The sequence below is a fragment of the Hyaloscypha bicolor genome, assembly GCF_002865645.1.
Source record: "Hyaloscypha bicolor E unplaced genomic scaffold K444scaffold_182, whole genome shotgun sequence".
NCBI lineage: Eukaryota > Fungi > Ascomycota > Leotiomycetes > Helotiales > Hyaloscyphaceae > Hyaloscypha > Hyaloscypha bicolor.
Genome location: NW_020194684.1, coordinates 5,346,462 through 5,373,993, shown reverse-complemented (window position 1 = coordinate 5,373,993; position 27,532 = coordinate 5,346,462). Strand labels below are relative to the sequence as shown.

Here is a 27,532-nt window from a genome sequence, read left to right as displayed (position 1 = left end):
CTCCTGCTCTGCTGGCTGGGTTAGTTTAGAATCAAAAGAATTCTGAAGCAAGAAGTAGTATTCCCAATACTTTAATGCCAGCCGTGACCATCCACTATCTCTGTACTCTTGGATTTTGCGATATTGGTCTGTTCGTTGGACTTCAAGAGCTATGCATCCCCAATGACCCATCCTGTCAAGGTACTTTCCAAATCCACAATTCTCATTGACCCACTCTATTGAGGTAGTTTTCAAAATCGTAGTATACCAACGTGCTTGTTGATCTGAAGCGTCCACAATTGGACTGATATTTTATAAACCCGATAAGCGATAAGAAACCCTGGTGCGCCACGAACTTCGTACCGTCGTCCCAACTTCCACATTGTACTCCACTCATCGAGAACAACATGTCGGAAAACGTACCTCCAGCTTCCACAGCCGTGGGTGCCAATGGCGATGTTCCTGGGCAGCCATTCTACGACAAAGCTCGTGCACATCTGAAAGACCTGCTCCAGAAGAAGCGTCTACTCGAACGAAGCCTCGCTCAACAAGAGGAGTCAATCTACAAGAAAGAGACAGATTATCTCGAGGATACACCGAGTGGGAACATCATAACGGGGTTTGAGGCGTACACGAAAGGCAGTGGAAGTTCTGCGCCGGGGCAGAGGAGGAGGGCGGCGGTCCAAGAGAGCAACAGAGTGTTTTCGAGGAGTAGCATTAGCTATAATGTCAATGCTGTAAGTTCGCCAGTCCTGCTGGACTAGAGCTCGTTTGAGTAAGTCAATGAAGAAGAAGAAGGGCTGACTTGGGGTAACAGGAATCTCCAATGGATACCGCGCAGTCAACACCCATGGCGGCGATGCCAAACACCCCTCTTGAGATCACAAAGGGTGATTCAGGATCTAACCATGCTACACCTACGAGTGCCACTTCGGCGAATAAGTATGGCGCAGGGACCAAGAAGAATAAGAAAGTGGCAGATGGAGAGGATAGTGAGCTGGATAAGGAGACAAAGAAGATCAGGACGAATTTTGGAGTTGCTGCGAGAAAGTGATTTGGGACATGATTCGAGCATCCAACGGGATTTTTGAAGGGAATGGCGTTGAGACATTTGGCTGTAAAAAGGCGTTCATACCGGCTGGGGAAAACCACTTTGAGGCGGGCACCGAACAACGGCCTTGAACGTTTTTCTACTGCATTGGCAGAAATCCAATCAACTTGAGAGTCTTCAGGAGACCCTGGCTTCTTGAAAGACTTAACTTTCCTATTTCTAAACATTACTGGCACATGTTGCAGCGCTCTGTAACTGCCCCAAAGCCTCTCTCAGGGAACTTCTTCATCACTGTCACCGCCACCAAAGCCAAAGCTAAACCCACCGCCACTCTCCTCTCCGGCATTACCCACAGCGGCGTCCCATTTCCTTTTCCTCACCTCTGCTGTCTTCTCTAAGTCGGCAAAAGCTTGGTTTAGGAGCTCAGAATAATCAACTTGCATACGCTCAACAAATGTTCCATATGGATCAACAACGTCCTTTTTGAAGCCTGAGATCTGGTCCGGTTTGTCTTTCAAGAAGGAGAGAACTCCCGCCAGATGACTCCTTGGCACAAAGTTCTGCGTGATGGCAATGGAAGCATCAAGATTGACAACCAAATGCCACCATCCACTTGGGACATGCAGAATTTCCCCCTCATTGCAAACCCCTTCCACACAGCCTGGTGTCTTGCGAGCTTCGGCGTGAAAGCCAAGTAGCCATTCTGCAATGCTGAGAGGGCTTGTAACTTCACTTTGATCTTCCGAGACATAGACTCCTGGCGGTGGCGGACTTGACGCAGAAGACGGGAACATGATCCAATATTTTGATCCTCGAATGACTGCATTCCAAGCACTGGTTGCATTCGGATCCTTGTGAAACGTTGAACCACTCCGAGCCGGCCCAACTATCAACCATTTATCGTCCGGCCTGTTCTCTCCCAGTACTGCAAACAGATCTTCTCCAAAGCATTCCGGGATCCAATAAGACGGAGATGACTGGTGCTTGCCTACTCTCAGTTGCATTTTATCGACGAATCCTCGGTCGAACAAGTAAAGTGGACTCTCATCGCTACTGTTATTCATGTAATCGACATACGTTTGCAAGGTCCAATCAACAGCCTCTGCTCGAAATTTGATATTGCCATATTGGTGAAGCAAGGCCTCTGTGTTCCAAGATTTGAAGACAGGCCACTCATGAACAGGTTTCGTGAGAATGAAAGGCTTGTCACTCCAACGACCTGAAAACTCATCAAACGAGAGATTCTCTAACCTTGCAATAGCATTTGCCCGAGGTATATCCGTCGTATAAGGTTCCAGAGATGTGTGGGTGCATAGGAATGGCCGATAAAGCACGTCGGAGAAAACGAAGTCACAGTTGACTCGACAGACTTGATCATGGCTCAAGGCAAGACACGTGGATCTCCACGTGCCACGCCAATCGAATGAGCCAGACTTTGACTCGGGGGAGCTATTAATGTTATTCATTGCTCAAAATATGTGGATAAGAAGTGCAAAAAGGAATATGGGGATGGGGAGCTGGGTCCCAAATGACCATCCAATATAAGGCTTCTCACATCACAAAGCTTCGACTGAAGACAGAATAGCTAGATCACACCCACAAGAAAACAACTCACTCAATGAACAACGATTTCCAAAAATCATCAGACCTGCAGAATGCATACAGAAATTTGCAAGTCGAACCCAGGAACCGCAGAGTGGAAGAGTCCAGATACTCCAGGAATATGGCCAGTAATTCGTCTGGGAATAGCTGAAAAGGTCCAATCGAGCCTTTGGAATTAAGGCTTGACGTGTATTGATTTCCCGAAGGCTTGATACCCAAAGGATGAGGTGGGATTGAATGGAGTGACTCCGCTGACTGCTCAAGGCCTAATGACTCAAGAACCCCGCCACTGGGCTGAATGTCCACAGAGTCCAAACACCCTGCAGGAACAACAGATGACTTCATTGTGCCGAGATTGAGCCAGACAACAGAATTTCAGGCAGTCATTTAAGAAGCATCAGGCTGGGGCTGACAAGAAATGATCCTTTCCCCTTGGTTGTCTGAAGCCTCACAAAAGTTTCGCCACCTTTCCGATTTTTCGTTGGGGGCGAATAACTGAGGTAAACGTGGGTGCGATGTTTCTCTAGGCTGTGCTAGATGCTTTGACACAAAATGTCCCTCCAATGGCGTGCAGTTTATGTCCAAACCATTTAGTTTAATTTTGAAGGCGACTGGAAATTTTAGAAGTGAACCGGTAGTACGCCCCATCGAAGCCTTTTTCGCTCTAGCGTTGTTCAGCAGCCGACCGAATTTTTGATAAAAATATAGAGTCCCCTCAAGACTTGTTCTCCACCATCAAACAAATCAAATACACCATACAAGAACCAAAACCACTCCACTAGATCCAATAATACTCTCGATAACGGGAGTTTGGAATCTAGTCTTTTTACATCCACGCAGCCTGCTCGTCGCAGTCTCTCTCCGAGACCTGTGCGCATTTTCCACCACCCCACCTTCTCACCATCAAACCTTGCGATTTCTAGATCCCAGGCTCAGCTTGCGATCTAGATATTTACATCAATCGAAACCGCAATCATGGCTTCCGTTGATAAGGGTCTCGAGGAGATCCCAGAAGGTGAGCGCCGAGAAAGTTCCCAGAAATTCACACCGCCACTGGCTGTGCGGCAAGCTGAAAGAACACAAGCTGATGAAACTTGGTTTGGCAGGTCAAATCGAGTCCAACTATGACGAGACCGTTGATTCTTTCGACACTATGAACCTGAAGCCTGAGCTTCTGCGAGGTACGATCCGATGTGCATATTCTTGGAAAGATTATGGTTAACAAAATGATGCAGGTGTCTACGCCTATGGTTTCGAGCGTCCCTCTGCTATCCAGCAACGTGCTATTATGCCAGTCATTAAGGGTTAGTTTCGAAGAACATCTATCTCTTTCTGCAATATCTAATAAACAAACCAGGCCACGATGTCATTGCGCAAGCCCAATCAGGTACCGGAAAGACTGCAACTTTCTCTATCTCAGTCTTGCAAAAGCTTGATCCCAACATCAAGCAATGCCAGGCTCTGATTCTTGCTCCTACCCGTGAATTGGCCCAGCAGATCCAGAAAGTCGTTGTTGCTATTGGTGACTTCATGAACGTTGAGTGCCATGCTTGCATTGGTGGTACGAGCGTTCGTGATGACATGAAAGCTCTTCAAGAGGGTCCTCAAGTCGTTGTCGGTACTCCTGGTCGTGTCCAAGATATGATCCAACGCCGATTCCTGAAGACCGACTCGATGAAGATGTTCGTTCTCGATGAGGCCGATGAGATGCTTTCTGTAGGTTCTGAAAAGTGATTTTTTTTCCCGAGAAATACTGACATCACTATAGCGTGGTTTCACTGAGCAAATTTATGACATCTTCCAGCTCCTCCCTCAATCCACCCAGGTCGTCCTTCTCTCCGCTACCATGCCCCAGGACGTCCTCGAGGTCACCACTAAATTCATGCGCGATCCCGTCCGTATCTTGGTCAAGAAGGCCGAGCTCACCCTCGAGGGTATCAAGCAGTTCTACATCGCTGTCGAGAAGGAGGATTGGAAGTTGGACACTCTTTCCGATCTCTACGAGACAGTCACCATCACACAAGCCGTCATCTTCTGCAACACCAGAAGAAAGGTCGACTGGCTTACTGACAAGCTTACTGCTCGTGACTTCACTGTGTCTGCCATGCACGGCGATATGGACCAGGGTCAGCGTGATCTGATTATGAAGGAATTTCGATCAGGTTCATCCCGTGTCTTGATCGCCACCGACTTGTTGGCTCGTGGTATCGATGTCCAGCAAGTCTCCTTGGTCATCAACTACGATCTCCCTGCCAACCGTGAGAACTACATCCACAGAATCGGTCGTGGAGGTCGTTTCGGACGAAAGGGTGTCGCGATCAACTTCGTTACTGCTGAGGATGTGCGCATGATGAGAGAAATCGAACAGTTTTACAGCACTCAAATTGAGGAGATGCCAATGAACGTCGCCGATCTCATCTAAGCGTCTCATTTCGACAAAAGATTTGGTAAATCACAGTTCCTACGTATTCGTGTCATAAAGGACAGGAGTCGGAACCCCTTTTAGGGTAGTGATAGTGAGCGTGGCTGGTTCGCCCGGCGCGTGAGGAAAGGGGTAATTGGTGGCACAAAAGTCGCTGCATCATGGTGTGCAGCTCATTTGATTTTCCTGTGTCTCGGACGGCATTACCAACATTAGAGGGTTGGGCGATGCTTCTTGCTTTCCATCATCGAACGTCTCTGTGTTTAGGGATCTGCTTATTGGTCATCAAGCAAGCTTTCTATCATCCAGGGCTATCTCTGCCGGGTCATGGTATTCTCGCCATCACTTTGAAAGTAAGCCAGTGTGATAGAGCCGTTGTGTTTTTCATAGACCAAAGCTTTTCAAAAATCGTAAAAGGAGTTTCGTCGCCGCACGTGATTGACTCGATATAAGCGACGGGAGTCTTTGGTCGCTCTTTCAACACCCTCGTTCCTCCCCAACCCGCTCCCAATCCCATTGCGTGTGACTCGATCGATCCTGATCTCCTCCATCCTGTTTCCTCGTTCCTTGTTAAATACGGGTCCAACTAGAAGTTGAACCAGCCATACAGTCGCCAGGAACTTTGGGATTCAATTTCTTGGTTCTAGCATCAGTTCCCATGCTCTATTCTCAACATGGATCGATTGCAAATAGCCCTGAGTCCGAAGATGGATGCCATTGCGGCCGACAAGCTCTGGCAATTTCAACTCAGGAAAGAGAACAAGGCCCTCCTGGAGCAGATACAGGAGCATGAGAGCCGTCGCCAATTTGATGCAGCCGAGGCCGACAGGAAGCACAAGGAGAGTGCAGACAGGATCATCGCCCTCGAGTCCCGACTTGCCGAAATCGAGCGCGAGAAGAACAGGGACGATCAAGTTAGGAAGGAATTCATAAAGGCAGATGCAGCTTTCAAGGCAGACCTGAAGAACTTTCTTGAAGGTCGGCTTTCTGAAGGTACGTTCAGGATGAGTCTTCCATCGAGATATCGGGCTGACGATACATAGTGGAGTTTCTGGCCATCACTGGAGGCACATCTGCAACTGCGTCTGCTACTGTCCCACCAACACGCGATGGATCAACTGGCAATATGTCTTCTTCAAGATTTGCGCGCCAACTTAAGCCTATGCCTGTCACCATGCTACCAAGCTCAGAAGATCAGGAACCAGCCATTAGCAACAAAGTTCCAAGTGGCCAGAGCCAGAAGTCATCCCGTACTCGTCCGAAGCCCACCATCGCTCGGCGCCCAGTGACTCGCAGCAGAAACAGGGTAACCGATTATCCTACGGGCACCTTAGTCGAATCTCCCCCTGCAAGACACGAAGCTTCTAGTATTCCTCGGCTCTCCCAAGGGACAAATCACGTCAAGACTTACTACAACAACGCCAACGAAGTCTTCAAGGGACTGAACATGAATGAGGCACAGTTGGAAGTGGATTTTGTTTCCGCGTTCATCAGTGGCATCACCGATGGCAAAATTAAGAACATGTTGATTGCCGAGCTGCAGAAGCTTCACCCTTCGCGCAACAGGAAAGATGGAAGGATCGAGGTTCTTTGCGATTGGGATGATATTCCTGAGGGTCTCAGAAAAGCCGGGTTGTTGAGCCCAGCGAAGGAGTCCTCTCGCAGAAAGCATAGGATTCTGGGTGACCTGAGTGACCTCGGCTTCTGAGTGGAGCGAGTGATGAACATCAGGAGAACGTATGAGAGATGTCGATGGAGAGAATTGTGGTCCTAGATTTGGCGATTTTGGAAGGTATATCGTAGCTTTGCAAGGTACTACAGGTTCCTCGCTTGCACTTACAGGGACATGAATTAGCCTAAGCAAAGAGCTTCAGCGAACGATAATTATATGCATATTAGCATTCAGCCAAATCCTTCAACAGAAATCCAAACATAGAGCTCATCAAACCTACTTGCTACGATGAAATCCTGCTGGTTGTTATGCTTGAATTTAAGCTCTTCTCTGGGCTGGTGTATGTACCGTACCAGCGTAAAGCAGATCAGCTTCCTCTCTCACTGCAGTCTCGGTGGAGGGTAAGAGCGTGTCCGTAATCAGATCAGCAAGTAATACGTTGTAGGTGGTTGGATTTGCTTCAGCAGAGAGAATAGAGAAACCGATGCCCCAGTCAGGGATGAGAACAAATTGGGAAGAATATCCAGGCAAATCACCGGATTTGGTGTGCAGGTCCACCATACGGTTGTTGGGGGAGCTTTGGAGGCGGATAATTTCCCAAGGGGCACCGACGGCTGTGAAAGGGTTTGCAACAAAGCCGCGGGGCTTCATCTAGCGGCGAGTAATGGCTGGCTTTGTGAGGGTGGAGCTGATGCTTCGACCTATAGTGGTAATATTGTTGGTTGAGCTGAACATCCCACCGACTCTGGAGCCTGTTAGTGAGTCTTAAACTTCAAGAGGGAGCATATTCTTACGAAGCCTCCTCGCCGGCATCGAAAGCCCAAGAAGAGTCATCTGGAATGATTCTTGAAGAATTAGATGTTGGCACTGTCCAAGATGATCCTGTCAGTTTGAGAGGACTGAAAAAGCCACCGTGCACCGAAGTAGCAAAAGCCACGCCAGTGATATTTTCCAATGCCTAACTCAGTATTTGGAACGCTACATTGGAGTAGATAGGAGCTGTCGAGGAAGCATAAATAGGATGACTGTTAGGGAAGCCTTCGAAGAACTGAGCTCATGTGCACAAAGGCCCACCCCCACATACTGGTAATTCAGAGGCATGCAACGGCTGCAAGCCGAGGGCTGAAGGGTCGCCGACTGGGAAAAAAAAGCCTCCTATTTTCCCAAGGCCTTCCCAGTCTCTTCCAATGCCTGCCATGTGAGCTGCCAATTCACCAACAATAATTTCATCCCAAGCCACATTGCCAAGTGAGTTTGCTGAAGGATTTATGGACTGTGCAGCTCCCAGAAGTTCAGGGACATATTTCGCAACTGGATCGTTGAACCTGGCATCTCCTGCTTCGATGAGAAATGTGTAAACCACGATGAGTTTGGTCAGACTGCCAATTCTGAATACCGTGTTTGAGTCTACACTCTTCACCCCATCTTGGTATGTTGCCACAGCAGGAGGGGTGAAGTGAGCTGTGAACAGTGGAGTTAATTCGTAGGTCGAGAACAGTTCTGTAGAGTAGGAGGTGTTAGCAGAATCAAAGGGCCCGTATTGTGTATTGCCGGCGGAGATTGTTTGCTGAAGCAATTGTGTGAAGTTTGAAATGGTGGATTGAAATGTCTTGTTGGAGGAGAGACTTTTGGGAGGAGGAAAGTCTGGTCCGATCAACGGGCAAATGGATTGGGCATGAGTTGTAAAATAATGAAGAGTTCCCAGGAACAAAAGGGCGTAGTAACGTGTTGAAAGCATCATCGTAGCTTTAGAAACAGCTTGGAAATGTAAGAGTCGTCAAATAGATACGTGCTAGAAAGTGATTATCTTCCTAAAAGTCCCCAAGTTGCTTGAATTCTGGGAGAAAGAAGCAGCATCTGAACAACATTATATAGAGAATGGAATAATGAACTTAACCATGCGGCCATGCCGATGAACACAACGTTACGTGTATCGGTGCAAGCATACACTGAAGCCTGAGGTCCGAAAGGATAGAATGACCGAATTGAGCTCGCTTTGGAGTGATATTAAGTCAAGTTACTGCCAAGCTACAACCAGATGGAACCTTGTCCAGGAGGCCTTTACCGCTGCGCATCTTGGATACGGGAGAACGAGTAAAGTGTACGAAGCAACCAATAGCAAAAATGACAGAGAGAAGAAGTTTTTGGTTGCAGAGCACGTCCTCACTGACGAGGCCCTACCGCTCAACTTGGCCACTGGCGGAGCGGATGTATGAGAAAAGATGTGCTTTTTGCTTCGCCTCAATGGCTTATGTACAAGGGTCCCGATTGGTGAGATCGTAGGGGTTTTCGAGGCTTCGACCTAATCTGACCGTCATCATTATTAGCACTGAATCCCAATCCGAAGGCATTTCCAAATTCGATACGAAATCTAACTCTTGAACACCATACATCTCAAGCCTCTGCTTCGCCAAGTTCTTAACGCCTGCTATTGAACATGTATACAAGAGTATCCAAAGCTATGAAGCGCCATCTTCAGGCAACTCATCGATAACTTTCGTGACAATTTCAATCAACTCGTTCACTTCTGGTCTCTCTGCTGGCTCAACTTTCAAGCACTTCCTGACCACATCTCGGATGCTTTCACTGATCTCGCTGTCCTCACTCTGGCCTTGTTGATTTGTTGCCTTCTTCTTTCCTCCAGCACCCTCGTCTGGAAATCTCCAATCACCTCCAAGGACACAGAGACTCAAACTACCTCCAGTCTCATCGCTCCGCATTTCGAATGGAGACTTTCCAACCAGACAAGCGTATAGAGTGCATCCAAGTGACCATATATCGACTTTGGTGTCAATTACGCTTCCCGTCTTGACGTCAAACAGTTCAGGAGCGCGGTACGGCATCGTTGAATGCTCGGCTGCTTGGTCTTGTACGGCCAGTGCGAGTGATCTCGAGGTAATCGGTACAGGGGAGGGTGCTAATGAGCCAAGATCCATGAGAATTGGTTGTTCGCCGTCATCGTCAATCATGATGTTTCCTGAAGAGTTCAGCAAATGACAAGCCGAATTTTGCTTTGGTTTGCTTACCTGGCTTGATGTCTCTATGCGCATACGCTCTGATATCACCGGCAGCAACACCCTCTTGGCTCCTAGTCACTTCTCCTTCCATCAAGGGCTCTTGTTGCTCGCTGTCTAGGTCTTGGTCTGCCTTTGCCGCCTCGTCTCGGACCTGCTTTGCCTTCTTCTGACTCTCTGCACCACCAGGGCCGCCTTTGACCTTGTAGTAGTGCATTGCCTGTAAAGCTCTGCAGACGCCCAAGAAAAGGACCATGAGGCGCCGCTCAGGGAACTTCGTATGATTGACCAAGTTCGCATTTATGATATCTTGCAGATTCCCTCTTCGATAATATGGGAGTAGGATATACACTGTTTTCGCGCCTGGGTCGGACCTGTCTGCCTGGACACAATAATCCACGCTGTGGATAATATTTGGATGTGGAGAAAAGAGGGCGTAAGCTTCCACCTCCTTCATAGCCTGGGTAACGCTTTCTTGTCCAAATGGACATCTTATCTTCTTCAGCGCATAGAGCGCTTCATTGCTCGTGTCTTGTACTAGGTAAACATAGGAGAACCCTCCCTAGAAATGCACAATTAGCATCTTACGATTTGAGGAGACTGTCTGCTTACTTCACCCAAGAGTCGCAGGATTTTGAAACTTCTATTATTGATCTTCAATTGCGGAGAGCCGGGGAAACAAGAGAAGCAGTTGGTAAGAGTGTACACGAAGTCCTGTAGGTACTGTGCCATTGCGACAGGTGTATGGCGAGGTGTCGTTCTGCGCTGAAGCTCCAGCTCCGAGAGCTCTCGTTGAGTCGCCCGTGCAAACTTGGATGAAACCGTATCAGGAACAGGACCGCGAAGTGTATCCCAACAATTGATGTTGGCCTGAACAGTAACGTAACGAGGAAATCCCGCGAAAAATATTGAACTCAATGTTGTTTGTTGGTGTCGCACTGCTGCATACTGTAGCACCGATTATATTTAGGTCACGTTAACGTTCTCATCATTGTGGCTGAGGTTGGGGGCTGGACTGCGCCTCAACCCCTGTTTTTCAAGGGTGGATCCTGGCTGGGGAGGAAAACGGCGGGAAGGAGGGGCAGCACAACCTCGCTATGTGCAGAAGACTGTGGATAATTGGTGATCAAGTCTGCAGCATTGGCAAGAGCCAGGTCACGGCTCTAAGGTCGTAACAAATCGGGATATTAAGGACATTAAGCAATTCACTGCAACAAAAAACGAGGCTCACCTGCAGGGATCACCGAACACTCGGCTCCTTGCGGGGTAGGTTTGAACTTGACACCTGCCTGCCTGTTCCAGCAATGAACTCGTCATCTCGCCCTCGATCACCTCATTGACAGACGGAAGAATACTTCTCTCAATTCTACAGCTTCTTGGTTCCTCAATTGCACTCAAAGATGACAATCCGTGCAAAGAAATTCACGCCTGAGGTGCTCCTCAGCGCGCCCCGCCGCTCCTCTGCCATCCCCAATCAGAAGGGAACACTGGCTCTCTTCACGGTCTCAACCTACTCATTCAATTCTCACTCCAAGTCTTCCGAGATCCGCGTTCTAGACATCAAGACTGGACAGACGAACCTCGTCAGCAGTGATGCTCAAGCGAGTGAGCCAACATGGCTTGGGAAGAAGAACCTGATTCTCTGGTTAAAGGGGGGAGAGAAAGGCACCACAAGCCTTATGTTGACTGATGGCGACAACTTAGAGCTTAAGTGGGTTGTGTCTTGCTCATTGGAAATGCCAAGCTAATGGGTAGACCTGCGACGATCACGACCTTCAATGGCCCAGTCGCAAACCTTAAGATCACGGAGATCGATCCTGAAACTTTTGCTCTTGTTGTCACCGGCCTTGCCACTCCTTCCGGAAGTCTGTATAATCCAGAAACCGCTGAAAAGCCTAAGTCAACTGGTAGAGTCTACTCGAAGCTGTTTGTGGTAGGTTTTCTGATACCTATTTACTGCCTATTTCCGTGAGAACTGTGAGCGTGGGAGACCTTTAAGAAGCCTCATGACTCAATTGTCCTTCCTTCTTTGGAGCCAAGATACCCTTTCTCCCACTTTCTTCAGATCGTTCTTGACTTTGTAGCTAATTTACTGGATAGAGACAGTGGGATAGCTATGTGACAGAAAATACTAGCTCAATCTGGTACACGACATTGAAGATCAAGAAGTCAAGTGGACTTTCCAACATGACCGTAGGGTCTTTAAGGAATGCCCTCGCTGGCTCCTCTCTGGAAAGCCCGGTCCCGCCGTAAGCATGCTCTCCAGTTCATTTCCCCTTTGTGAATGTCTCGCGAGTTGTCAGACATTCAAAGGTCTTCCCTTCCAAATATCTCGGTGACGAAATCCCTTCATGAAATGGTGCTCACTCAAGATTTCCAGCTTTGGCGGTGCAGGAGATTTCGATGCTTCCAAGAATGGTATCGTATTTGTGGCTAAGGACCCCAAGATTAACGCCGCGAACTACACCAAGACTGATCTGTACTTCATTCCCCTCGATTTCACTAAGCCTCGAGCACCATCTCCACAAATCGTGAAGACAGGCAACCTGAAGGGCTACAGCGCTAGTCCGGTGTTCTCTCCCGATGGAAACTCTGTTGCTTTCACAAGAATGAAGAGTATTCAGTACGAGAGCGATAAACCTCGGCTGCTTCTTATTCCAGATATCACAGATCTTACGAATGTGCAAGAGTTCTACGGAACACCAGATGGAGAAGGCAAGTGGGATCTGAGGCCTGAAGCAATCACATGGAGCCAGGATGGTGAGGAGTTGTATGTGACAGCTGAAGAAAACGGTAGAGGGAAGCTTTTCAAACTTCCAGCATCACCACGCCATGCCAAAGATCTACCGAAAGCAATTGTTAGTGATGGTACCGTCACTGATGCCAAGCTTCTTCCCGATAACCAGCTTCTCATCAGTTCAAATTCTCTGGTGGATAACAGTACTTATTCTATCCTGGATGCCGAGACGGATGCAAGCTCCCTTGTTTCATCCAACTCAAAGCTGGGCAAGGCGTTTGGACTTTCACAAGACCAGGTCGATGAATTTTGGTTCGCAGGAGCGGAGGATTACAATGTGCATGCCTGGGTGCTCAAACCTTCCAATTTTGACAAGTCCAAGAAATATCCTCTTGCTTTCTTGATTCATGGAGGGCCGCAGGGGGCGTGGAACGAAGGTTGGTCTACCAGATGGAACCCGGCAGTCTTCGCAGAACAGGGTTACGTAGTAGTAACTCCGAATCCAACGGGAAGCACGGGGTACGGCATGGAGTTCCAGAATGGTATCAAGAACCAATGGGGAGGTAGGCCGTACATCGACCTCGTCAAATGCTTCGAATACATCGAAGCCAACATCTCCTATGTTGATATCAACAGAGCGGTAGCACTCGGTGCAAGCTATGGCGGTTACATGGTCAACTGGATTCAAGGCCACCCCTTGGGACGTAAGTTTAAAGCACTCGTCACCCATGATGGTGTGTTCAGCACTTTGAACCAATACTCTTCTGAGGAGCTATTCTTCCCTCATCATGACTTCGATGGGACGCTATGGGACAATAGAGAGAACTACGAGAAATGGGATCCGGCGAGCCATCTGAAGAACTGGGCCACACCGCATCTGATCATCCACAACGAGCTGGACTACAGATTGCCGATCGCGGAAGGATTGGCGCCCTTCAATGTGCTGCAGACAAAGGGGATCGATAGCAAGTTCTTGACGTTTCCCGATGAAAACCACGTAAGTAGCCCATTTGGCTTGTTATGTGATAGCATACTGACGAGATACTAGTGGGTACTGAAACCCGAGAATTCCCTACTCTGGCACAAGGAGGTTCTGGGTTGGATTAACAAGTACAGCAGAATTGAGGAAGAAGAGTTGAATGCAGGTGTCTCGCAAGTCAGGATGTGAAGCATTGACAAGGAACCTATCAGTCAACAGGAAGCTAAAGATGACACATCGAAGTTATAACGAAATGGTTCTGCTAGCACGTTTCACTACCAAAAGCGTTTCTTCAAATGACATAATGTTTGACTTCCGTTAGAAAATTCTATTCTGGCTGTGAGTGCTTGATCTATGAATCCCAATATATAGCGAGATGGTACCAAGAAGACATACAAGACGCAGTATTTGAGTGATGGATATTCTATCTCATCAGCCATCGGTGGGTTGTATAGCCTGGGTAAATGCAAACACGCGGCAAAATCAGAGGGTGGTGAGCATCAATGACATAAGGTAGAAGCAGAACAAGGACTAGGGCATGAAATGGAGCATCTTGATGCAGAGCAGTTCTATCACGACTCGTGACCACTCCAACCTCGTCTCGGTCTCAAAGCCTGACTTGTCGTAAACTTCATTCACTCATCACTCATTTCTTCCCCTTCTTTCTCCAATCCTTTTCCCTCTCATACGCCTTTGCTTCTCTCCCCTCCTCGCCCTGAATCTCCGCCACCAACCTCTTATACTTCTTCTCATACGCCACATCTCTCTCCTTCTTCTCTCTCAGGCTCTGGGTGGCAAGGATCTTTGCATCCTTTCTCAGCTCTCTGATCGCGCCCTTCTTCTCTCTCTTGTGCTCCTTCTTCAGTTTCGCTGCCTCAGTGCGCGTCTTATCTGGATCATAGTGTCGGTCTGGGTTGAATGACTCCTCGAATTTCGGTATTGATGTCTTGATTGCGAGTGGACGATGGTGATGTAGCTCTAAAGGTCGCCGGGCAAGACGGGCTTGGCTAAGGAGGAGCGTAAGTTTTTGAGATACTTTGGTGAGCAGTTTCTAGGGCTGGTTAGCATTAAGTTCAACATAATATGAAGTACGTACCTGGGTGCTTTCAGCGAGTTTGGAACGGCACTTCTTGCTAGATAGATGGCGCATTATTTCGAGAGCTGGCACAAAAACCTCTGTAAATGCATCCTTCGCCTTCCATGTTTCGGCGGCACTATCCAGCAATCTCAAATTCATCTCAACTATTGCGGCCTTGAGCAGCTCTCCCTCTTCTTCCGAGAGGTCCTGAGCAACGCAATCATAGAATCTCAGCTGTCGAGTAGAGGTCGGAGCACTCTCGATCCGTAATGATGACTTTGGGTCGTGATAAGGAAAGTACCCAGGAATTTCTGCCAACTTCGTCGGAGCTAAAGCGCAAAGCGCATTCTCAATGAAGTTGACAACCTCAGGAACATATCTCTTGGAGAGCTTTTGATATTGCAAGCAAAGTGTGCATAGATATGCTCCAGTCGCAAAGTCTGACAGTATCTGAGGGATCTTTAACCCTAGATATCGTCCCATTGTAAGAACTGCTGGAGTAACGACTTGATGGAAGTGGTCCGAGGTAGGGAAGATGGTTCCGACCGCTGTGAGAAGTACCAAGTCCCCTGGAGTGAGAGATAAAGCCCGGGAAGTATCGAGCTCTTTGAGGTGGCGGCGAAATGAATTTGCGATTTCCACCGGAAAGGTCTTTGCCAATGAATGTATATGGCGGATGATACTCTCCAGTACAACGAAAGGGGGCCCATGCTCCTGGTTCGCCAGATATGAGATATGATCGACCAGAGAAACAGAGAACTTCGTAAGCTTCCCTTTATTTTCGCTCCTAAGTTTGGGGTGGTAGAGAGCCCTGATTCTTTGGACCACTGTGGGGAGATCCAGAATATTCACACCTTCAGTAATCTCGAGAAGTTCGTCGTGTGATTGAGGGCAGTTGAACCTGTAGGCAAGATCACCATTAATACCATTCGAAGCTGGCTCTTCCACTTCTTGTATCGGCGCATTTGCTCCTGTTAAGAACTCGGGTCGTTTCGCTTCTTCCTCAGTCAACAGGCCTTTGACAAACTCGTCCTCCTCTCCATCGTCAGAGTCGTTCTCTTTTTCATTATCAGAATCGTCCACAGACTCTGCGTCTGAGCCACTGGCCACAAGATCATCGTCTATAAGAAAGTCGTCCTCGTCTTCCACGCCCAGTTCAGCCATTGTAGGTCGTATTTTGATACCATCTCCGAGACCAAAATCGTCCTCTTCATCCTCGTCGTCTGGCTCAGCACCCTTCTCCTTTTCCTCATCACTACTCTCAGGTGCACCCTGCATTCGGCGGAGTCTCTTAGCCTCCAACACCTGAAGCTTCCTCGCTGTCTCTTCGGCAACTTGCTCCTCCGTTTTTGATTTTTCAGTAGGTTTGGACCGCTTGTCTTGGGCCATTTGTCTAAGACGAAGATCATATTCCTTATCAAATTTAACCTTATCAGTCCTATTCAACAATGCGGCACGATCCGGATTCATCCCCGGAATATCTGCTGGCGGTGCAGTTGGACGTTTCGGTGCAATCCCTCGAAGTAATTCATGTATATTCGGCATCTCTTTGTCCAATTGCTCTCTTAAATCTTCGTCATCATCCTTGGCGGCTTGACGTTCATATTTGTGAAGCTTCGATTTTGCAATGAGTTCTTTCATAACTTCTTGCTTCGACTTCTTCCGCTCTGGACGGTCCCCACTGTCGTCTTCTTCATCTTCCTCGTCCTCGAGTTCTGATCGACGGCGTTTCCGCGCCTGGCGTTCTTCGTCTGAAAGATGGTCGTCTGCATCCGAGAGCTCCAAATCTTTCTCGTCGAAATCATCTACCAATGCTGGTCCGTCAAGAGACAGAGACTGGCCCATATGGGTAAGCTCGCCGGGTGTATCCTCGTCCTCCAAATCAAACGTTGACCTCTTGTGCCGGAGTTGCTTTTCTCGCGTGAATCGTTCCAACATCTTTTCCTCTGGTGTCATACTGGGATCATTTTCTCCAAAACGTTTGTCAACAATTCCTCCAACCTTATGCCGGCGCTGTTGCTCTTCTAGATATGCTTGTCGGCGCTATAAAAATAAAATAAGTAATTTGGAGAGAATCCTGGACACTTGGATAAATACCATTTCTTCTTCTTGACTCTTTTGGACACCCGGTCTTCTGATGACACTCTTGGCTGCATGTTCTGTCGTGACTTCAAATTTGGGTTTCCTCGAAAGCGCCTTGAATTCAAACGGATTGAATTGCTCTCGAATGCCATTCAGTGCCACGGTCCTATGCACTCTTTTCTCCTTGGTAACCCCATTCTGGGCGTTATGCTTCTTTTGCTTTTTGGACTGCTGGGGGCCAATAATTCCCTGCTCTCGTAGAGAGGCTTTTAACCTCTTAAGTTGTGAGGGAGGCATGGCTTGGTTGTTTCGGAGAGCAGTTGAGCTTCGCGAAAGTCTTTTCTTAATCGTAAATCTTATCAAAGGCGGGGGCAGAAAAGTTGCCGGCACGGATCAACTTGTCTCCGATGCTCGGTAACTTCGACCAGCTTCCCAAGCTCCTCAAATCAACCACTTTCGACCACGAATGTAGTCTCACCAAAATGGCGGCGATATCGCCTGCCGCTCAAGATAGGCTCTTTGTTTTTGGGCTTGGTCTTGCGACTCTAGCAGTATTTGGGGTCATGCGACAGATGCTTGTCCATTACCGCGATACAGCTGTGATTCCTCCGTCTGAAAATAAGCCGCAGTACATCACACAAGATGTCGAAGACTCTCTAAAGCTAAGTACTTTGGACAAACTTCTCGATAGTCCAAACTATTGTATTCAAGAGACAACCGCAATCATTGTATGCGAGCGAGCTCTTCACGATGGACCCACGATGGATGTGTTATTCTGGTACATCACACGGCCGGACCACAAACTCAGGGAGAAAGGCATCAGGGCTTTAACTATGATGATCAATAGCGGTGTGTATACACTTCCAAGAACTCACCGATTCCCAGACTAATGTGTTTAGCCACGGTGAAGATGATTGAGAAGCCCGACACGTACGCGGCCCTCGTCAAATGTCTCGAATACTGCATCAAAGACTACCCGCACAACGAATTTGATCCTGAATGGGACAACTGGCATCTGCGGGATATTGTCGAGCAAGATTGCTTGTTAGTACTCATTCAGCTGGTTGACAAATTTGGGATCGAAGGACTTGTTAAATCGCGATTTGTGGAGCGCTGGCTTGCAAAAGAGCCGTGGGGCGAGAGAGCAGAGACGGGGTTTAGCATAAACTTTGAGATAGCTCTCCGGAATGGCAATCGTCTCAGCCAGCTCACCATGCCATTGTTCAGGGACCCTGCAGGAAGAGCACAATTGATCAAGGCGAAGCTTGTGCGCAACTTGACTGAGTCAGATTTGAGCCGTTTGGGGGATGCCAGGATGATTGACGGTGAAGGCACAGCGGGTGAAGACTTCGAAGGGATGTTTGTTGAGAGCAGGCGAAGAAGAGACCAAAGTTCCGAGGAAGAGCATATTAGGAGACGCCATAGAGAGGCTATGGTTTTGAATGATGGAACTCGACCGCTAGGAAGGAGCGATATTATTCAGCGGGAGAGATGAAGGAAGTTTTAGTTATGAGTCCGTAAAGGACTAGCGGGAGGTTGCTAGAACTGTGCAGCTTGAAAACACCAGGCACACACCGATGTCTGTTCGAGTATGACAGAGTCAAGACCATCTTCTGGAAAGTGTGTCCAGGTGCAGCTGGTCTCAGTCAGCATATGTGCATAGCCCAGCTACGGACGATAGAAATGCGAAATCAGGACTGACTGGCCTATATGCTACTCTAAGTATCTCTCACGCTGTAATCGGAGTGTGAGGATTTCAACCACTGAACATTGTTTGATTCCAACTTCAGCCCCTTCTCCGAGGCTAACGGCGCCCCTCAACCAAAGTCTGGGACAAGGTTACCGCAATTCTATTGTTTCACATTCATCTACTTGATTGGGTCATGTCTACTATAACTGATTGTTATCATTCTCTCCTTTAGCAAAGTGCAAGTAGCTGAAATTAGCCAAAGTGTAGCTCAGGTCAATTGCCCATTCCTTTAAACACATTGCGTGAGCGGAAGCCACAATTTGCAAATTGCAATGAAACGCAAAACTTCGGTTAAAGGGAGGTACACAGTTCATTTCTATTCAAATAAAAGGTTGCGGCGAGTGCTGCACGCATACGAGGAAGAGAAAGAGAAAGACTCAACCTAGGGAAAAACTTCATTCGTCATATCACCCGTGGCCTGAAGATTCACCTTCAAGTGGAAAATCGAATGAAGGAATGTCATTTCAGCGAGGGACCAACGTTGTTTTCCAACAAAAATAATATAACTTGTGGCACAGGTTTTCCTACAAATATCCTGCCCATCACCTGCTGCACACAACGCTCACTCACCCTTTAACGTCCCAAAATCATTGTACTTGGCATCAATAATATAACATTTCAACATCTAAATACCCAATCATGCTTTCAACAAGTCTCTTAGTGCTTGGTCTTTCAGCACTATCGATAGCTATACCTGCCCTGGTACCAAAGACTCCTGCAGTCCCAAAGTTGACTTCTCCGTCATCCAATTCATAGAGTTCAAACCCTGTTCCGATAATCCCCAATCTCATTCCATATTCTTCTATTTCACCGACAACAGTATCTCCACTCAGTGTGAGCGCGACGGCCCGTCAACAGAACAATTGCGATCCCATGCGAGGACTCGAACCTCACAGTGTTGTGGGATGGCACCGCACTGATTCTAACTGAAACTTATACTCCTTGCAATTCGGAAGTGTTGCATTGTCCCGTATCTTTTGAATATTGCTGATTCTCGTTTGCAGGACTGTAACTGCTCAAGTCACTGCGAGCTTCAATGTTAACACCACTTGCACTCCTTCTGAGCCGCCGATGCTCCAGGGATATGGGCAAAGATGTGAGGTCTTGCCTCGACAATTAACTAGCGGAGAGTGGAGCACATGAGTGTCTTCACCGCATCGAAGACAAGGGGGACCAATTTTTGTACTCGAATGTGTTGGAAGAGCTGAATTGTGGGATTGACCATGGATCAGAATCGATGTCGTAACTCTCATGTCTATTTGCATTTCTGAGGACTGTGATGCTATTTCATTCAAATCCGGTTTACATATTGCATCCATTCTATGCAGTGTTTGCAATTATTGTGGAAAGTTCTCTGCTTAGCAGAAAAGCAAAGAATCTGGTCAATGCTACCTCGCAGCTTATCCACGAACCATCTCTCCCTTCTCCTGCATCTCGTTCAAAACCCTATCCGCCACTCTGAATGCTTCCATACCAGCTGGCATTCCACAATATGCACTGTGACCGACTATTAGCCTTCCACTGATCACAATTTAAAAGGAACTTCGGCTAAAAGGGCCCACCTAGCCTGCAGCAAAGCCTCCCTAATCTCAACTTCAGTCGCCCCATTCCTCATAGCCCCTCTAACATGTGTCCCAAGCTCAATCCACTTCCCCAACGCTGTTAGCATTACTAGATTCAATAGACTTCTATCCCTCAACGACAATCCGGGACGAGTCCAAATCGTTCCCCAGGCACTCTCCTAAATTTGATCAGTACTTTCATCATCTTGCTCCCTCAAAGTAAGTGCAAAGGTGGGGCAGAGTCAGGGACGGAAGAAGAGATGGAAGGAAGTAAATACAGTAGCAAACTGTTGCAACGGCCTCATGAAGTCACCGCTCCCATTCTCCAGTGCCTTCGCTACGTAATCCTCTCCCACGACTTTCTTGCGCATTTCGTAGCCTTGGGCGTACAGGCTTTCGTGGAGTGGGGTGTCCATGTTGTTTTGTGACAAGGGAAAGGATGACTTGTTGGCATTCTATGTTTGTGTGAGTCTTCTTGCTTGTGAAAGCCGTACCGTATGAGCGAGAGTTACTGGGTGAGGGGAGTTGGCAAGGGGAGTAGAAGGGGTTGGGAGTCGTACTGTAGGGCGAGACTGTTCTGCAACCGGATTTCCCGCTGTAGGACCGGACGACTCGCCTGTTGATGATGCCATTCTGTACTTTTGCGTTCCTTTCCTTTCCTTTCTTTTATTCGGTCACCAGTTGATAAGTCACGAATCGACGTTTCCCCTGGATATTCCTGATAGTGGTCGACAATGCTTCAGGTCCAGCCACCGAAACAGAGGGCGTCCGAAGTGCGGGGAACCCTGCGGGAAGCTTCTCCACACTAGCAACCAGCGGCGTGCCTTGATTTGGCAGTTTCAGGGGTTTGATGCAGTGATTAGAGGATGGTCGAGCCCTTGGACTTTATTTGAACGTCACCTTGCTCCTTCCTTCATCTTTCTTCACACTGTCCCATCAATCCCCGAACATTGACCTCAACGGACACCGAAGACACCTGAGGAAATTCACAGTTTGCAGTCTTACTTCCATTCGAAAACTGTTTATACTGCGTTCTATGGTGGCTATGCTAATCATACATGTTGAGGAAAGGGGAATAGAGTCATGCCGGTGTGGTCAACGACGCACTTCGAAGAAATGGGACCCGAAAGTCCAACGCACCCCAACAAGTAGGCAAATCTAGGTCTAGTCTATGTTGCATCTCCTCGTATCTCGATAACTCCTAAACGACGCTTACTTCAATCGTTCTAAACCTCTTTTTCTATCTAATCGGAAAACTCGTGTACGATCATCTTCTATGGGCTCAGGATCTAAGCTGTGGTGGGCTTGAAAACCATTGGGCCTTGCTCGGTGGTCTCCGCAAACGGCACACCCAGTTCGAAAAGCTTGATGACGACGGCAGAGAAATCCTTAAAGAAAAGCGCCTCATCCTTTGCGTATTTGTCTACGTATTGCTTGAAGGCCTTGTCAGATACTAAAGCCATGTCTGTCGGCAGCATCATGAGCGACTTCGAGGTCTTGTCTTCGTACTGTCGAGGTTGTCAGTCGCTGCCTCTAATTGTCGAAGTTTATTATACATACCTGCTTGGGACCATTCCACTTCTTCCAGTTCCACTTCTCGTTCAGAAGGAGTTTGTAGTATTCGTTCGTGACAACAGTTGGGCTGAATGTCCATGGTCCGTCGAATCCGCTTCGAGTGGCGTGACATCTGCCAAGGGCGTGTGCACCACTCAATGCGACAATCTCCTGGTCGTTGAAACCCATGCGGTAGAAAATGTCTCGCAAGTGCTTGTTTCCTTGAGAAGCGTCGGGCAGACGTCCGTCAGGTGTGCAAGCAGCAATGTCCTTGTCCATACGGCCCGGCCTATATGGGATGGTCGGGCCTTGCATCTCTTGGATTGCAACGACGCCAGCGAGGATCCAAAGGTCGGAGTAGGTAATCCACGGGTATTTTTCTATAGGATATTATCAGTTCACAATGTTCCAATTGAGCTTGTGTGAAGTACACACCCTTCACCGGCTCCAAGAAGTCTCGGGCAGCCTGGAGTCCAGCATTTGCGCCGTGGCCACCCTCCGGGTTGAATCGCATGGTCGCGCCATTACTGCCTCCAGTTCCAGTTTCCTTATCGTAAGTTCCACTTGCATGCCAGGCTAATCGCAGCAGAACAGGTCCATACGATCCATCATCATAGTCGTCCTTTTCCTCCAGTCTCTCTGCAATCTCGTTGTATATCTTCTGGTAATCCTCGAACTTTGGGGTGAATATGCCCTTGGTCTCGCCCGCAGAGCCAGAAAGCAGTGAGCCATTGCCTTGCGTGTACAAATAATAGCCAGCTCCACCAGCGATCGCTAGAACTCCAATACCGATGTACAGCCCAGAAGATGAGGACTTGCTTGGCTCAGAAGCATACCCACGGCGAAATTGTTGACGAAATGTTTGACGGGGAAGGGTGAACGCAGTGTTCCGGGCTGAGGTCTTGAAAGTGGAAGTGGGAGTTGACTTGAACGCGGCGCGAGTGAAGGTGCGTGATGCCGAGGCCATTTTGAGACTGCTCCTCAGGAGTGAACGAGTAAGGCCTTTTACAATGTGGATTGAGAGAAGTTGAGAAGGAAGGAGGTTCAATTGTCTCGAGTAGTGGTGGAAAGATCAGGCGAAAGTGAAAGTGGGATTTGAGTCACAGAACTATCAAATATTTTTTTGGGAGAGCTTCTCGAACGATTGCCCCATCGCAAGATCCTCCTTCGCGAGAAGCCGAAGCGCAAGACGCCGATATCAACTCACTGACCCACCCTTGCTATCATTGCTGCTTCATCCAATCATAACGTGTCTGATTCATGTACGCCCCCTGGATTTGAAAGCTTCAGTGTTCCAGACTGGGCGGAAGCTTTTCGCTGACCAAATTACGAATCCTTTGCCCCACTCAGGAAATCCGGTGCGTTATATTAATTTAGGGTCTCTGAGAGGCTGGCAAGCATATTGTGAGCCTCTAACTTTTCAGCGGACCGATATCATGCAAGGATTTTCGTCTCGAAGCCGTGGTTGGTCAACGTCGATCAGCATCTTTCCATTGGATGAAAGTCTCCTCGAGTCAGGTAAGGATTTGACAGTCATGTGACATCGACTTAGTACGGTGGCAAGTTGAGAGGGATCTTTCGATTTGTGAGGTCATATGAGATCAGCCATCGGATTGTATGTTGAGCTCACTCAAAGAGTAAGGCTATAATTTTCGGTATGAGATTGGTCTTCAAAGGTCCCGGTGATTGGCGGAAATTCAATCTGCAGTATTTTAGGAACGAGTGGATTCAGGGTTTTCAAAGAACAAAAGGACATTTGTAAAACTCAGCCCAGAGAGGAGCATTATTTAAATCATAGAGAAACATTTCGAGCCAATGCAGCATGAATAAAACGAAGAGATCTTCGCGTCAAAGTCTCTGAGATAGGAGGCTCGCTTAAGGATCCACTTTATTTCAGCACGTGATCCACAAAATTCCGTGATCCTCGCGAAATCGCTGAACCACCTCGAACTTTTCCTCTTCACGACAAAAGCACGACAACGCCATCAACCAACAATGGCACCAAAATCAGAGCGCACCGGCCTCGCCGTCGGTCTCAACAAGGGCCACGTATGAACCCACCAATCCTGCCCGTCTCACCTCTTGGAGGATCTTCAATTTCTGCAAATCTGAAGATGGACTCAATGGGCTAATTATCTCATGCGATATGTAGAAAACCGAGGCACGCGTTGTCAAACCCAGAGTCAGCAGGACCAAGGGTCACTTGAGCAAGAAGACTGCGTTTGTTAGGGAGATTGTCAAGGAGGTTTCTGGGTATGTGGCCCGGAGAGGAGAAGTTGATCAGCAGAAGGCTAATGATTGTGGGATAGACTTGCACCATACGAGCGTCGTGTTATCGAACTCCTCCGAAACAGCAAGGACAAGCGTGCGCGTAAGCTGGCAAAGAAGAGGGTACGTCCCAGAGCATAAGTTGGAGGGGAGCAGTCAACTAATGTATGGATAGCTCGGTACTTTCGGTCGTGCGAAGGCGAAGGTCGATGAGTTGCAGCGTGTCATTGCTGAATCGAGGAGAGCTGGTCACTAAGCATCTTGCAATCGTCTCAATACCTACGGTTTTCGCATGGATGGCATGGAGTTGTATGAATGAATCAAAGGCATACTTCATGGAAGATATCTCGGGAAAGCTTGGCTTCGTTTTGATAGCTAGCACTACAAGCAAGGGATTCTAGAAGCAATGAGCGAATTCTACAACACGAAATTTGGTAATATGTCTGAATTCGTCTATTCATTTCAAGTGCTGTGAGGTCTGATCTAACATCGGTAACACCGAAAAGCCGAAACTCCTCGCTATGGTCCCGAGGAATGCTTACGAAAGAAGCTTTATTCTCAAACATCTCTACTTCATAACTTCGTGCCTCATCAAAGCCGTTCACTTATTTCTTCGAGAGTTTTTGAAGCCACTTAGGTATACCTTTGGGCTTCCCTTCTCCACTGCCATCGGTCTCCTTTCCCTTAGCCTTTTTATCGATAGGCTTCTCATCCTGTTCCTTTGGCGCTGGAGGAGGTTCTGGAACGTGCACTTCCTTTGCACTCAGAACATACTGTGGCTTGAGGATAGGTGCCTTTCTAGCACCCTCACTAGCTGCATCTTCCCAAACAAAATTGATCAGCATTCTTCCCTCGAAGCCCAAGTCTTTGATCAACTTCTTTTTCTCATCTTTGGGAATCGTTTGGGATCCTTTGCTGGTCCAAACAAGTTTGAAGGGCTGGTCTTCGGCAACAATGACCCCTTTGACAAAGGTGTAGAGATTTGAACATGTCTCTTGGGCATTGAAGGCCGAAATTATAGTCGACTGGTCGGGAAATCGGACCTTAATTGACACTTCTTTGGTATTGGCCAGCTTAGCAACTTTGTCCGCCTCCTGTTGCTCAGTCTCGGCGTCAGACAACAATCGCTTGTTTTGAGTGTTGTTCAAAAGACGGCTTTGGTGAAGTTTTGCATGGGCAACCGTTGGTTCAAAGTCTTCTTCGTTGTGAGGTACCAGAGCTGCTTTCGGGGTATCGTTGGATGGAGGGGAGAAGACAGATATTGGTCGTTGGTCAGGACCCAAGACTGGCTCTTCTCTGATTTCTGGAGCTGGACGCTTCGACGGAGTGACTGGAGCTGGTAATGGAGCATCTCCTACAGTCTCTGGATACGGCGTGGGGTCTGCTGTTGTTCCTTCTGAAGCGTCGACGGAGGTAGTGTCGACATCTTCAGATGCATTAGGCTCTGTCGAGGGCAGTCTGGCAATTGCCTCCGTAATTGTATCTACCTCCTTCAGAGCAGCATTGCTAGACTCTGCTTTGTCTGATACTTGTGATATTTCTTCCTCCTTGAAATATTGCCCAATTTCAGCTATAGCTTGTTCGAGTGGTCGATCCGTCTTCTTGAAATCAAGTCTAATAAGCGTGCTTCCGTTATTGAGGCCAAGTTGCGCGAGTGTCTTCTGCAAATCCTCAAAAGTCGACAATTCTCTCCCAACAATATTCAGAACAGGCATCTCATAAAAGATTCGGCCAGCCCTCGACGCACCATTCTCCACTTGTGTAACCCCACGACCTGTAAAATTTAGATTTGCTTCTCCACTGGACTCGAATTGTCGTAGAATAAGCCACAAGGTTGTATTGCTGGGAAATTTGTCCACCAACCGGCCATTGGGTGCGGAAGATGCCAGGGACTGTGGTAACTGGAGGGCTACTGAAACGACGGAGGGTGACCGGGATGCGAGAATGAGCTCGAGCTTGGCCCCAGGGGATAGGTTTGACGAACGGAAGGGTAATGAGAGGTCGACGGGTTTATTATTGTGCCTGTCTACGGTAAGTAAATATGCAAGGGTATCATCAGCCCACAACTCACTTAAGACCGTAGTTGCTGGCCTTGTAGCCAAGTTTGGCGCATGCTTCCTCCAGTACGTCCGACAAATATTTCCCAGGCGTAACTTTGATTGCGGCTCTGCGAGCTGAAGAATCCAGAACATAAACCTGTGAGGCCATGATGCCAGGCTGACTTGATGGAATCTGTTACCAAGAAGTTGGGTGGCTTGATCCTAGAAATCGATCCGTATGCTTATTGATATTTTCAGTCGCTATGGAGCTCACGGCGGCAATATGTCTGCGTTCTTGACAAGGTTCTCTCTATTTCTCGAATCTTTGTAAGGACAGGTGGGTGTGGCGGGGTCGATGGTGCACCGAGAATTGGAGAGTAATGCTGGGAATGAACGTAGCAAGCATTACCTCAAGAGCGAGAGGTGGCTTATTCGTCAAAGAAAGCAGACCAAGAATGACAAATGTAAAATGCGGTGATTGTAGTTGTGCAGTAGAGTTGAAGGTCAAGCTCATGATGTTGATCAGTGCCTGGCAGAATTCCGGCTACCCCTGCAGGTGAAGCTCGAACGCGCCAGCCGTGTCTACCTGCGGAACCTCAAAAGCAAAGCTCCATACTGCCTCGTTTTTAACGACAACCCCATCTGCGAAATTCTCAACTTTCCAAGAGAGCTGCTCGTGTCTCCCAGTTCCTCCTCCGATATTCCTCTTACAAAGATAGACCCGTCAAGATGGTAAACATATTATCCCCATGTCCCTTTTCAAGCCAGCTAGCTAATCACCTTTCGCGCAGAGCTCTCCATTCTCTATCAGTACGAGATCTCCATACTTTCATCCTTTGCAATATCCTGCCTAGATATCAACTAAGTCTTCTCAGATGGTGGCGCCTGCGTAGCAATGGTAGGAAAGGACTGCGTCGCCATAGCCTGCGATCTCCGACTTGGCCTCCAATCCCTCACCGTCTCCAACAACTTCCCCAAGATCTTCTCCTACGGCGATGTCTACCTAGGACTCACTGGCCTTGCTACCGACGTCTCGACAGTATCTGATCTCTTCCGCTACAAAGTCAACATGTACCGCCTGCGTGAGGAACGCAACATCTCCCCTTCAACAATGGCCAACTTGGTCAGCAGTAGTCTTTATGAGAAGAGATTTGGTCCCTATTTCGTTAGTCCTGTTGTTGCAGGTATCGATCAGAAGACAGGAAAGCCATTCATCTGCGGGTTCGATAGTATTGGGTGCATCGATTTTGCGAAGGACTTCATTGTCAGTGGAACGGCGAGTGATCAGTTGTTTGGAACATGCGAAGGACTTTGGGAGCCAGACTTGGTGCATCTTCCTTTCTCTGACGATCCTGATGATTGTTGCTAATGAAGTGGAATGCAGGCACCAGAGGATCTTTTCGAGACAATTTCGCAGGCGTTGCTGAATGCAGTAGACAGAGATGCGTTGTCTGGTTGGGGTGCACATGTCTACATCATCGAGAAGGACAAGGTCACCAAACGATTATTAAAGGGCAGACAAGATTAAGGGGACAAATGGGGCATGATTCACGTCGAGATTGAGCTACTGGTGATGAGAGAAGGCATGCTCGTCTTGTGTACACTAGATATGGCATCAGCTCGATGGCAAAAAATTACACGAAATGATACACAATCTGCGTATCTTTGACTTTCTAGTGCTGAGAATGTGTATCCAGTCTATCGAGACCGAGCACTGTGAGCTATGGGCACCTGGCTGGCTTA

General features: G+C 48.0%; 15 protein-coding genes across 15 annotated transcripts; 7 read left to right on the top strand and 8 right to left on the bottom strand.

The window, feature by feature from the left end:
• Positions 1-386: 386 nt before the first annotated feature.
• K444DRAFT_545600 (NuA4-domain-containing protein) lies at positions 387-1,033 on the top strand (the record flags this gene model as incomplete). The annotated part of the gene is made up of 2 exons (XM_024876144.1): positions 387-716; positions 797-1,033. The coding sequence occupies 2 exons, from the start codon at positions 387-389 to the stop codon at positions 1,031-1,033; spliced, it is 567 nt and encodes a 188-aa protein (XP_024728902.1).
• Positions 1,034-1,302: 269 nt separating this feature from the next.
• K444DRAFT_602675 (Clavaminate synthase-like protein) lies at positions 1,303-3,218 on the bottom strand (the record flags this gene model as incomplete). The annotated part of the gene is made up of 2 exons (XM_024878736.1): positions 2,646-3,218; positions 1,303-2,479 (listed from the first exon to the last, which is right to left on the bottom strand). The coding sequence occupies exons 1-2, from the start codon at positions 2,975-2,977 to the stop codon at positions 1,303-1,305; spliced, it is 1,509 nt and encodes a 502-aa protein (XP_024728901.1). The 5' UTR covers positions 2,978-3,218.
• A 389-nt stretch (positions 3,219-3,607) lies between these two features.
• K444DRAFT_647924 (ATP-dependent RNA helicase eIF4A) lies at positions 3,608-5,054 on the top strand (the record flags this gene model as incomplete). The annotated part of the gene is made up of 5 exons (XM_024885402.1): positions 3,608-3,647; positions 3,739-3,813; positions 3,868-3,936; positions 3,990-4,348; positions 4,401-5,054. 5 exons carry the CDS (start codon positions 3,608-3,610, stop codon positions 5,052-5,054), a joined length of 1,197 nt encoding a protein of 398 aa, XP_024728900.1.
• Positions 5,055-5,250: 196 nt separating this feature from the next.
• On the top strand, positions 5,251-7,002 carry K444DRAFT_621121 (uncharacterized protein). The gene is made up of 2 exons (XM_024881833.1): positions 5,251-6,047; positions 6,098-7,002. Exons 1-2 carry the CDS (start codon positions 5,729-5,731, stop codon positions 6,760-6,762), a joined length of 984 nt encoding a protein of 327 aa, XP_024728899.1. The 5' UTR covers positions 5,251-5,728; the 3' UTR covers positions 6,763-7,002.
• On the bottom strand, positions 6,914-7,578 carry K444DRAFT_249240 (uncharacterized protein). Its single transcript, XM_024871334.1, has one exon. It carries the CDS (start codon positions 7,375-7,377, stop codon positions 7,045-7,047), a length of 333 nt encoding a protein of 110 aa, XP_024728898.1. The 5' UTR covers positions 7,378-7,578; the 3' UTR covers positions 6,914-7,044.
• A 111-nt stretch (positions 7,579-7,689) lies between these two features.
• Positions 7,690-8,467, bottom strand: K444DRAFT_637223 (uncharacterized protein; the record flags this gene model as incomplete). The annotated part of the gene is made up of 2 exons (XM_024884097.1): positions 7,690-7,704; positions 7,811-8,467. 2 exons carry the CDS (start codon positions 8,465-8,467, stop codon positions 7,690-7,692), a joined length of 672 nt encoding a protein of 223 aa, XP_024728897.1.
• A 483-nt stretch (positions 8,468-8,950) lies between these two features.
• On the bottom strand, positions 8,951-10,659 carry K444DRAFT_602669 (serine/threonine kinase 16). The gene is made up of 3 exons (XM_024878735.1): positions 10,353-10,659; positions 9,753-10,302; positions 8,951-9,703 (listed from the first exon to the last, which is right to left on the bottom strand). The coding sequence occupies exons 1-3, from the start codon at positions 10,470-10,472 to the stop codon at positions 9,186-9,188; spliced, it is 1,188 nt and encodes a 395-aa protein (XP_024728896.1). The 5' UTR covers positions 10,473-10,659; the 3' UTR covers positions 8,951-9,185.
• A 481-nt stretch (positions 10,660-11,140) lies between these two features.
• On the top strand, positions 11,141-13,670 carry K444DRAFT_657032 (dipeptidyl-peptidase-like protein V precursor; the record flags this gene model as incomplete). The annotated part of the gene is made up of 5 exons (XM_024886123.1): positions 11,141-11,451; positions 11,496-11,673; positions 11,841-11,989; positions 12,121-13,474; positions 13,526-13,670. The coding sequence occupies 5 exons, from the start codon at positions 11,141-11,143 to the stop codon at positions 13,643-13,645; spliced, it is 2,112 nt and encodes a 703-aa protein (XP_024728895.1). The 3' UTR covers positions 13,646-13,670.
• A 50-nt stretch (positions 13,671-13,720) lies between these two features.
• On the bottom strand, positions 13,721-16,929 carry K444DRAFT_574902 (Nop14-like protein). The gene is made up of 3 exons (XM_024877459.1): positions 16,632-16,929; positions 14,553-16,577; positions 13,721-14,507 (listed from the first exon to the last, which is right to left on the bottom strand). Exons 1-3 carry the CDS (start codon positions 16,911-16,913, stop codon positions 14,103-14,105), a joined length of 2,712 nt encoding a protein of 903 aa, XP_024728894.1. The 5' UTR covers positions 16,914-16,929; the 3' UTR covers positions 13,721-14,102.
• Positions 16,930-17,077: 148 nt separating this feature from the next.
• Positions 17,078-18,324, top strand: K444DRAFT_574900 (uncharacterized protein). Its single transcript, XM_024877458.1, has 2 exons — positions 17,078-17,465; positions 17,516-18,324. The coding sequence occupies exons 1-2, from the start codon at positions 17,099-17,101 to the stop codon at positions 18,109-18,111; spliced, it is 963 nt and encodes a 320-aa protein (XP_024728893.1). The 5' UTR covers positions 17,078-17,098; the 3' UTR covers positions 18,112-18,324.
• Positions 18,325-19,605: 1,281 nt separating this feature from the next.
• K444DRAFT_621117 (4-carboxymuconolactone decarboxylase family protein) lies at positions 19,606-20,648 on the bottom strand. The gene is made up of 4 exons (XM_024881832.1): positions 20,489-20,648; positions 20,207-20,383; positions 19,929-20,107; positions 19,606-19,863 (listed from the first exon to the last, which is right to left on the bottom strand). Exons 1-4 carry the CDS (start codon positions 20,558-20,560, stop codon positions 19,767-19,769), a joined length of 525 nt encoding a protein of 174 aa, XP_024728892.1. The 5' UTR covers positions 20,561-20,648; the 3' UTR covers positions 19,606-19,766.
• A 277-nt stretch (positions 20,649-20,925) lies between these two features.
• Positions 20,926-22,622, bottom strand: K444DRAFT_669658 (class II peroxidase). Its single transcript, XM_024887545.1, has 3 exons — positions 21,918-22,622; positions 21,489-21,862; positions 20,926-21,436 (listed from the first exon to the last, which is right to left on the bottom strand). The coding sequence occupies exons 1-3, from the start codon at positions 22,447-22,449 to the stop codon at positions 21,218-21,220; spliced, it is 1,125 nt and encodes a 374-aa protein (XP_024728891.1). The 5' UTR covers positions 22,450-22,622; the 3' UTR covers positions 20,926-21,217.
• An 855-nt stretch (positions 22,623-23,477) lies between these two features.
• Positions 23,478-24,198, top strand: K444DRAFT_657027 (putative 60S ribosomal protein L36; the record flags this gene model as incomplete). Its single annotated transcript, XM_024886122.1, has 4 exons — positions 23,478-23,531; positions 23,635-23,735; positions 23,792-23,873; positions 23,926-24,198. The coding sequence occupies 4 exons, from the start codon at positions 23,478-23,480 to the stop codon at positions 24,004-24,006; spliced, it is 318 nt and encodes a 105-aa protein (XP_024728890.1). The 3' UTR covers positions 24,007-24,198.
• On the bottom strand, positions 24,192-26,297 carry K444DRAFT_602652 (uncharacterized protein). The gene is made up of 2 exons (XM_024878734.1): positions 25,822-26,297; positions 24,192-25,772 (listed from the first exon to the last, which is right to left on the bottom strand). The coding sequence occupies exons 1-2, from the start codon at positions 25,956-25,958 to the stop codon at positions 24,356-24,358; spliced, it is 1,554 nt and encodes a 517-aa protein (XP_024728889.1). The 5' UTR covers positions 25,959-26,297; the 3' UTR covers positions 24,192-24,355.
• Positions 26,298-26,392: 95 nt separating this feature from the next.
• On the top strand, positions 26,393-27,450 carry K444DRAFT_621114 (proteasome subunit beta type-3). The gene is made up of 4 exons (XM_024881831.1): positions 26,393-26,521; positions 26,581-26,599; positions 26,665-27,116; positions 27,174-27,450. Exons 1-4 carry the CDS (start codon positions 26,519-26,521, stop codon positions 27,315-27,317), a joined length of 618 nt encoding a protein of 205 aa, XP_024728888.1. The 5' UTR covers positions 26,393-26,518; the 3' UTR covers positions 27,318-27,450.
• The last annotated feature ends 82 nt before the right edge of the window (positions 27,451-27,532 follow it).

Coding starts and splice junctions, on each gene's coding strand:
- K444DRAFT_249240 (XM_024871334.1), bottom strand. CDS start 7,377: ATGAAGCCCCGCGGCTTTGTTGCAAACCCTTTCACAGCCGTCGGTGCC.
- K444DRAFT_602669 (XM_024878735.1), bottom strand. CDS start 10,472: ATGGCACAGTACCTACAGGACTTCGTGTACACTCTTACCAACTGCTTC. Junction 10,303..10,352: donor TCCTGCGACTCTTGGGTGAA/GTAAGCAGACAG, acceptor GTGCATTTCTAG/GGAGGGTTCTCCTATGTTTA. Junction 9,704..9,752: donor GCATAGAGACATCAAGCCAG/GTAAGCAAACCA, acceptor TGAACTCTTCAG/GAAACATCATGATTGACGAT.
- K444DRAFT_602652 (XM_024878734.1), bottom strand. CDS start 25,958: ATGGCCTCACAGGTTTATGTTCTGGATTCTTCAGCTCGCAGAGCCGCA. Junction 25,773..25,821: donor GCCAGCAACTACGGTCTTAA/GTGAGTTGTGGG, acceptor TACCGTAGACAG/GCACAATAATAAACCCGTCG.
- K444DRAFT_621117 (XM_024881832.1), bottom strand. CDS start 20,560: ATGGCATCATCAACAGGCGAGTCGTCCGGTCCTACAGCGGGAAATCCG. Junction 20,108..20,206: donor CGTTGCAACAGTTTGCTACT/GTATTTACTTCC, acceptor GATCAAATTTAG/GAGAGTGCCTGGGGAACGAT. Junction 19,864..19,928: donor GAGGCTTTGCTGCAGGCTAG/GTGGGCCCTTTT, acceptor AGTCGGTCACAG/TGCATATTGTGGAATGCCAG.
- K444DRAFT_574900 (XM_024877458.1), top strand. CDS start 17,099: ATGGCGGCGATATCGCCTGCCGCTCAAGATAGGCTCTTTGTTTTTGGG. Junction 17,466..17,515: donor AACTATGATGATCAATAGCG/GTGTGTATACAC, acceptor TAATGTGTTTAG/CCACGGTGAAGATGATTGAG.
- K444DRAFT_574902 (XM_024877459.1), bottom strand. CDS start 16,913: ATGCCTCCCTCACAACTTAAGAGGTTAAAAGCCTCTCTACGAGAGCAG. Junction 16,578..16,631: donor AGAGTCAAGAAGAAGAAATG/GTATTTATCCAA, acceptor TTATTTTTATAG/CGCCGACAAGCATATCTAGA. Junction 14,508..14,552: donor AACTCGCTGAAAGCACCCAG/GTACGTACTTCA, acceptor AACCAGCCCTAG/AAACTGCTCACCAAAGTATC.
- K444DRAFT_621114 (XM_024881831.1), top strand. Junction 27,117..27,173: donor GACTTTGGGAGCCAGACTTG/GTGCATCTTCCT, acceptor AGTGGAATGCAG/GCACCAGAGGATCTTTTCGA.
- K444DRAFT_621121 (XM_024881833.1), top strand. CDS start 5,729: ATGGATCGATTGCAAATAGCCCTGAGTCCGAAGATGGATGCCATTGCG. Junction 6,048..6,097: donor TGAAGGTCGGCTTTCTGAAG/GTACGTTCAGGA, acceptor GACGATACATAG/TGGAGTTTCTGGCCATCACT.
- K444DRAFT_669658 (XM_024887545.1), bottom strand. CDS start 22,449: ATGGCCTCGGCATCACGCACCTTCACTCGCGCCGCGTTCAAGTCAACT. Junction 21,863..21,917: donor CTTCTTGGAGCCGGTGAAGG/GTGTGTACTTCA, acceptor AATATCCTATAG/AAAAATACCCGTGGATTACC. Junction 21,437..21,488: donor AGTGGAATGGTCCCAAGCAG/GTATGTATAATA, acceptor CAACCTCGACAG/TACGAAGACAAGACCTCGAA.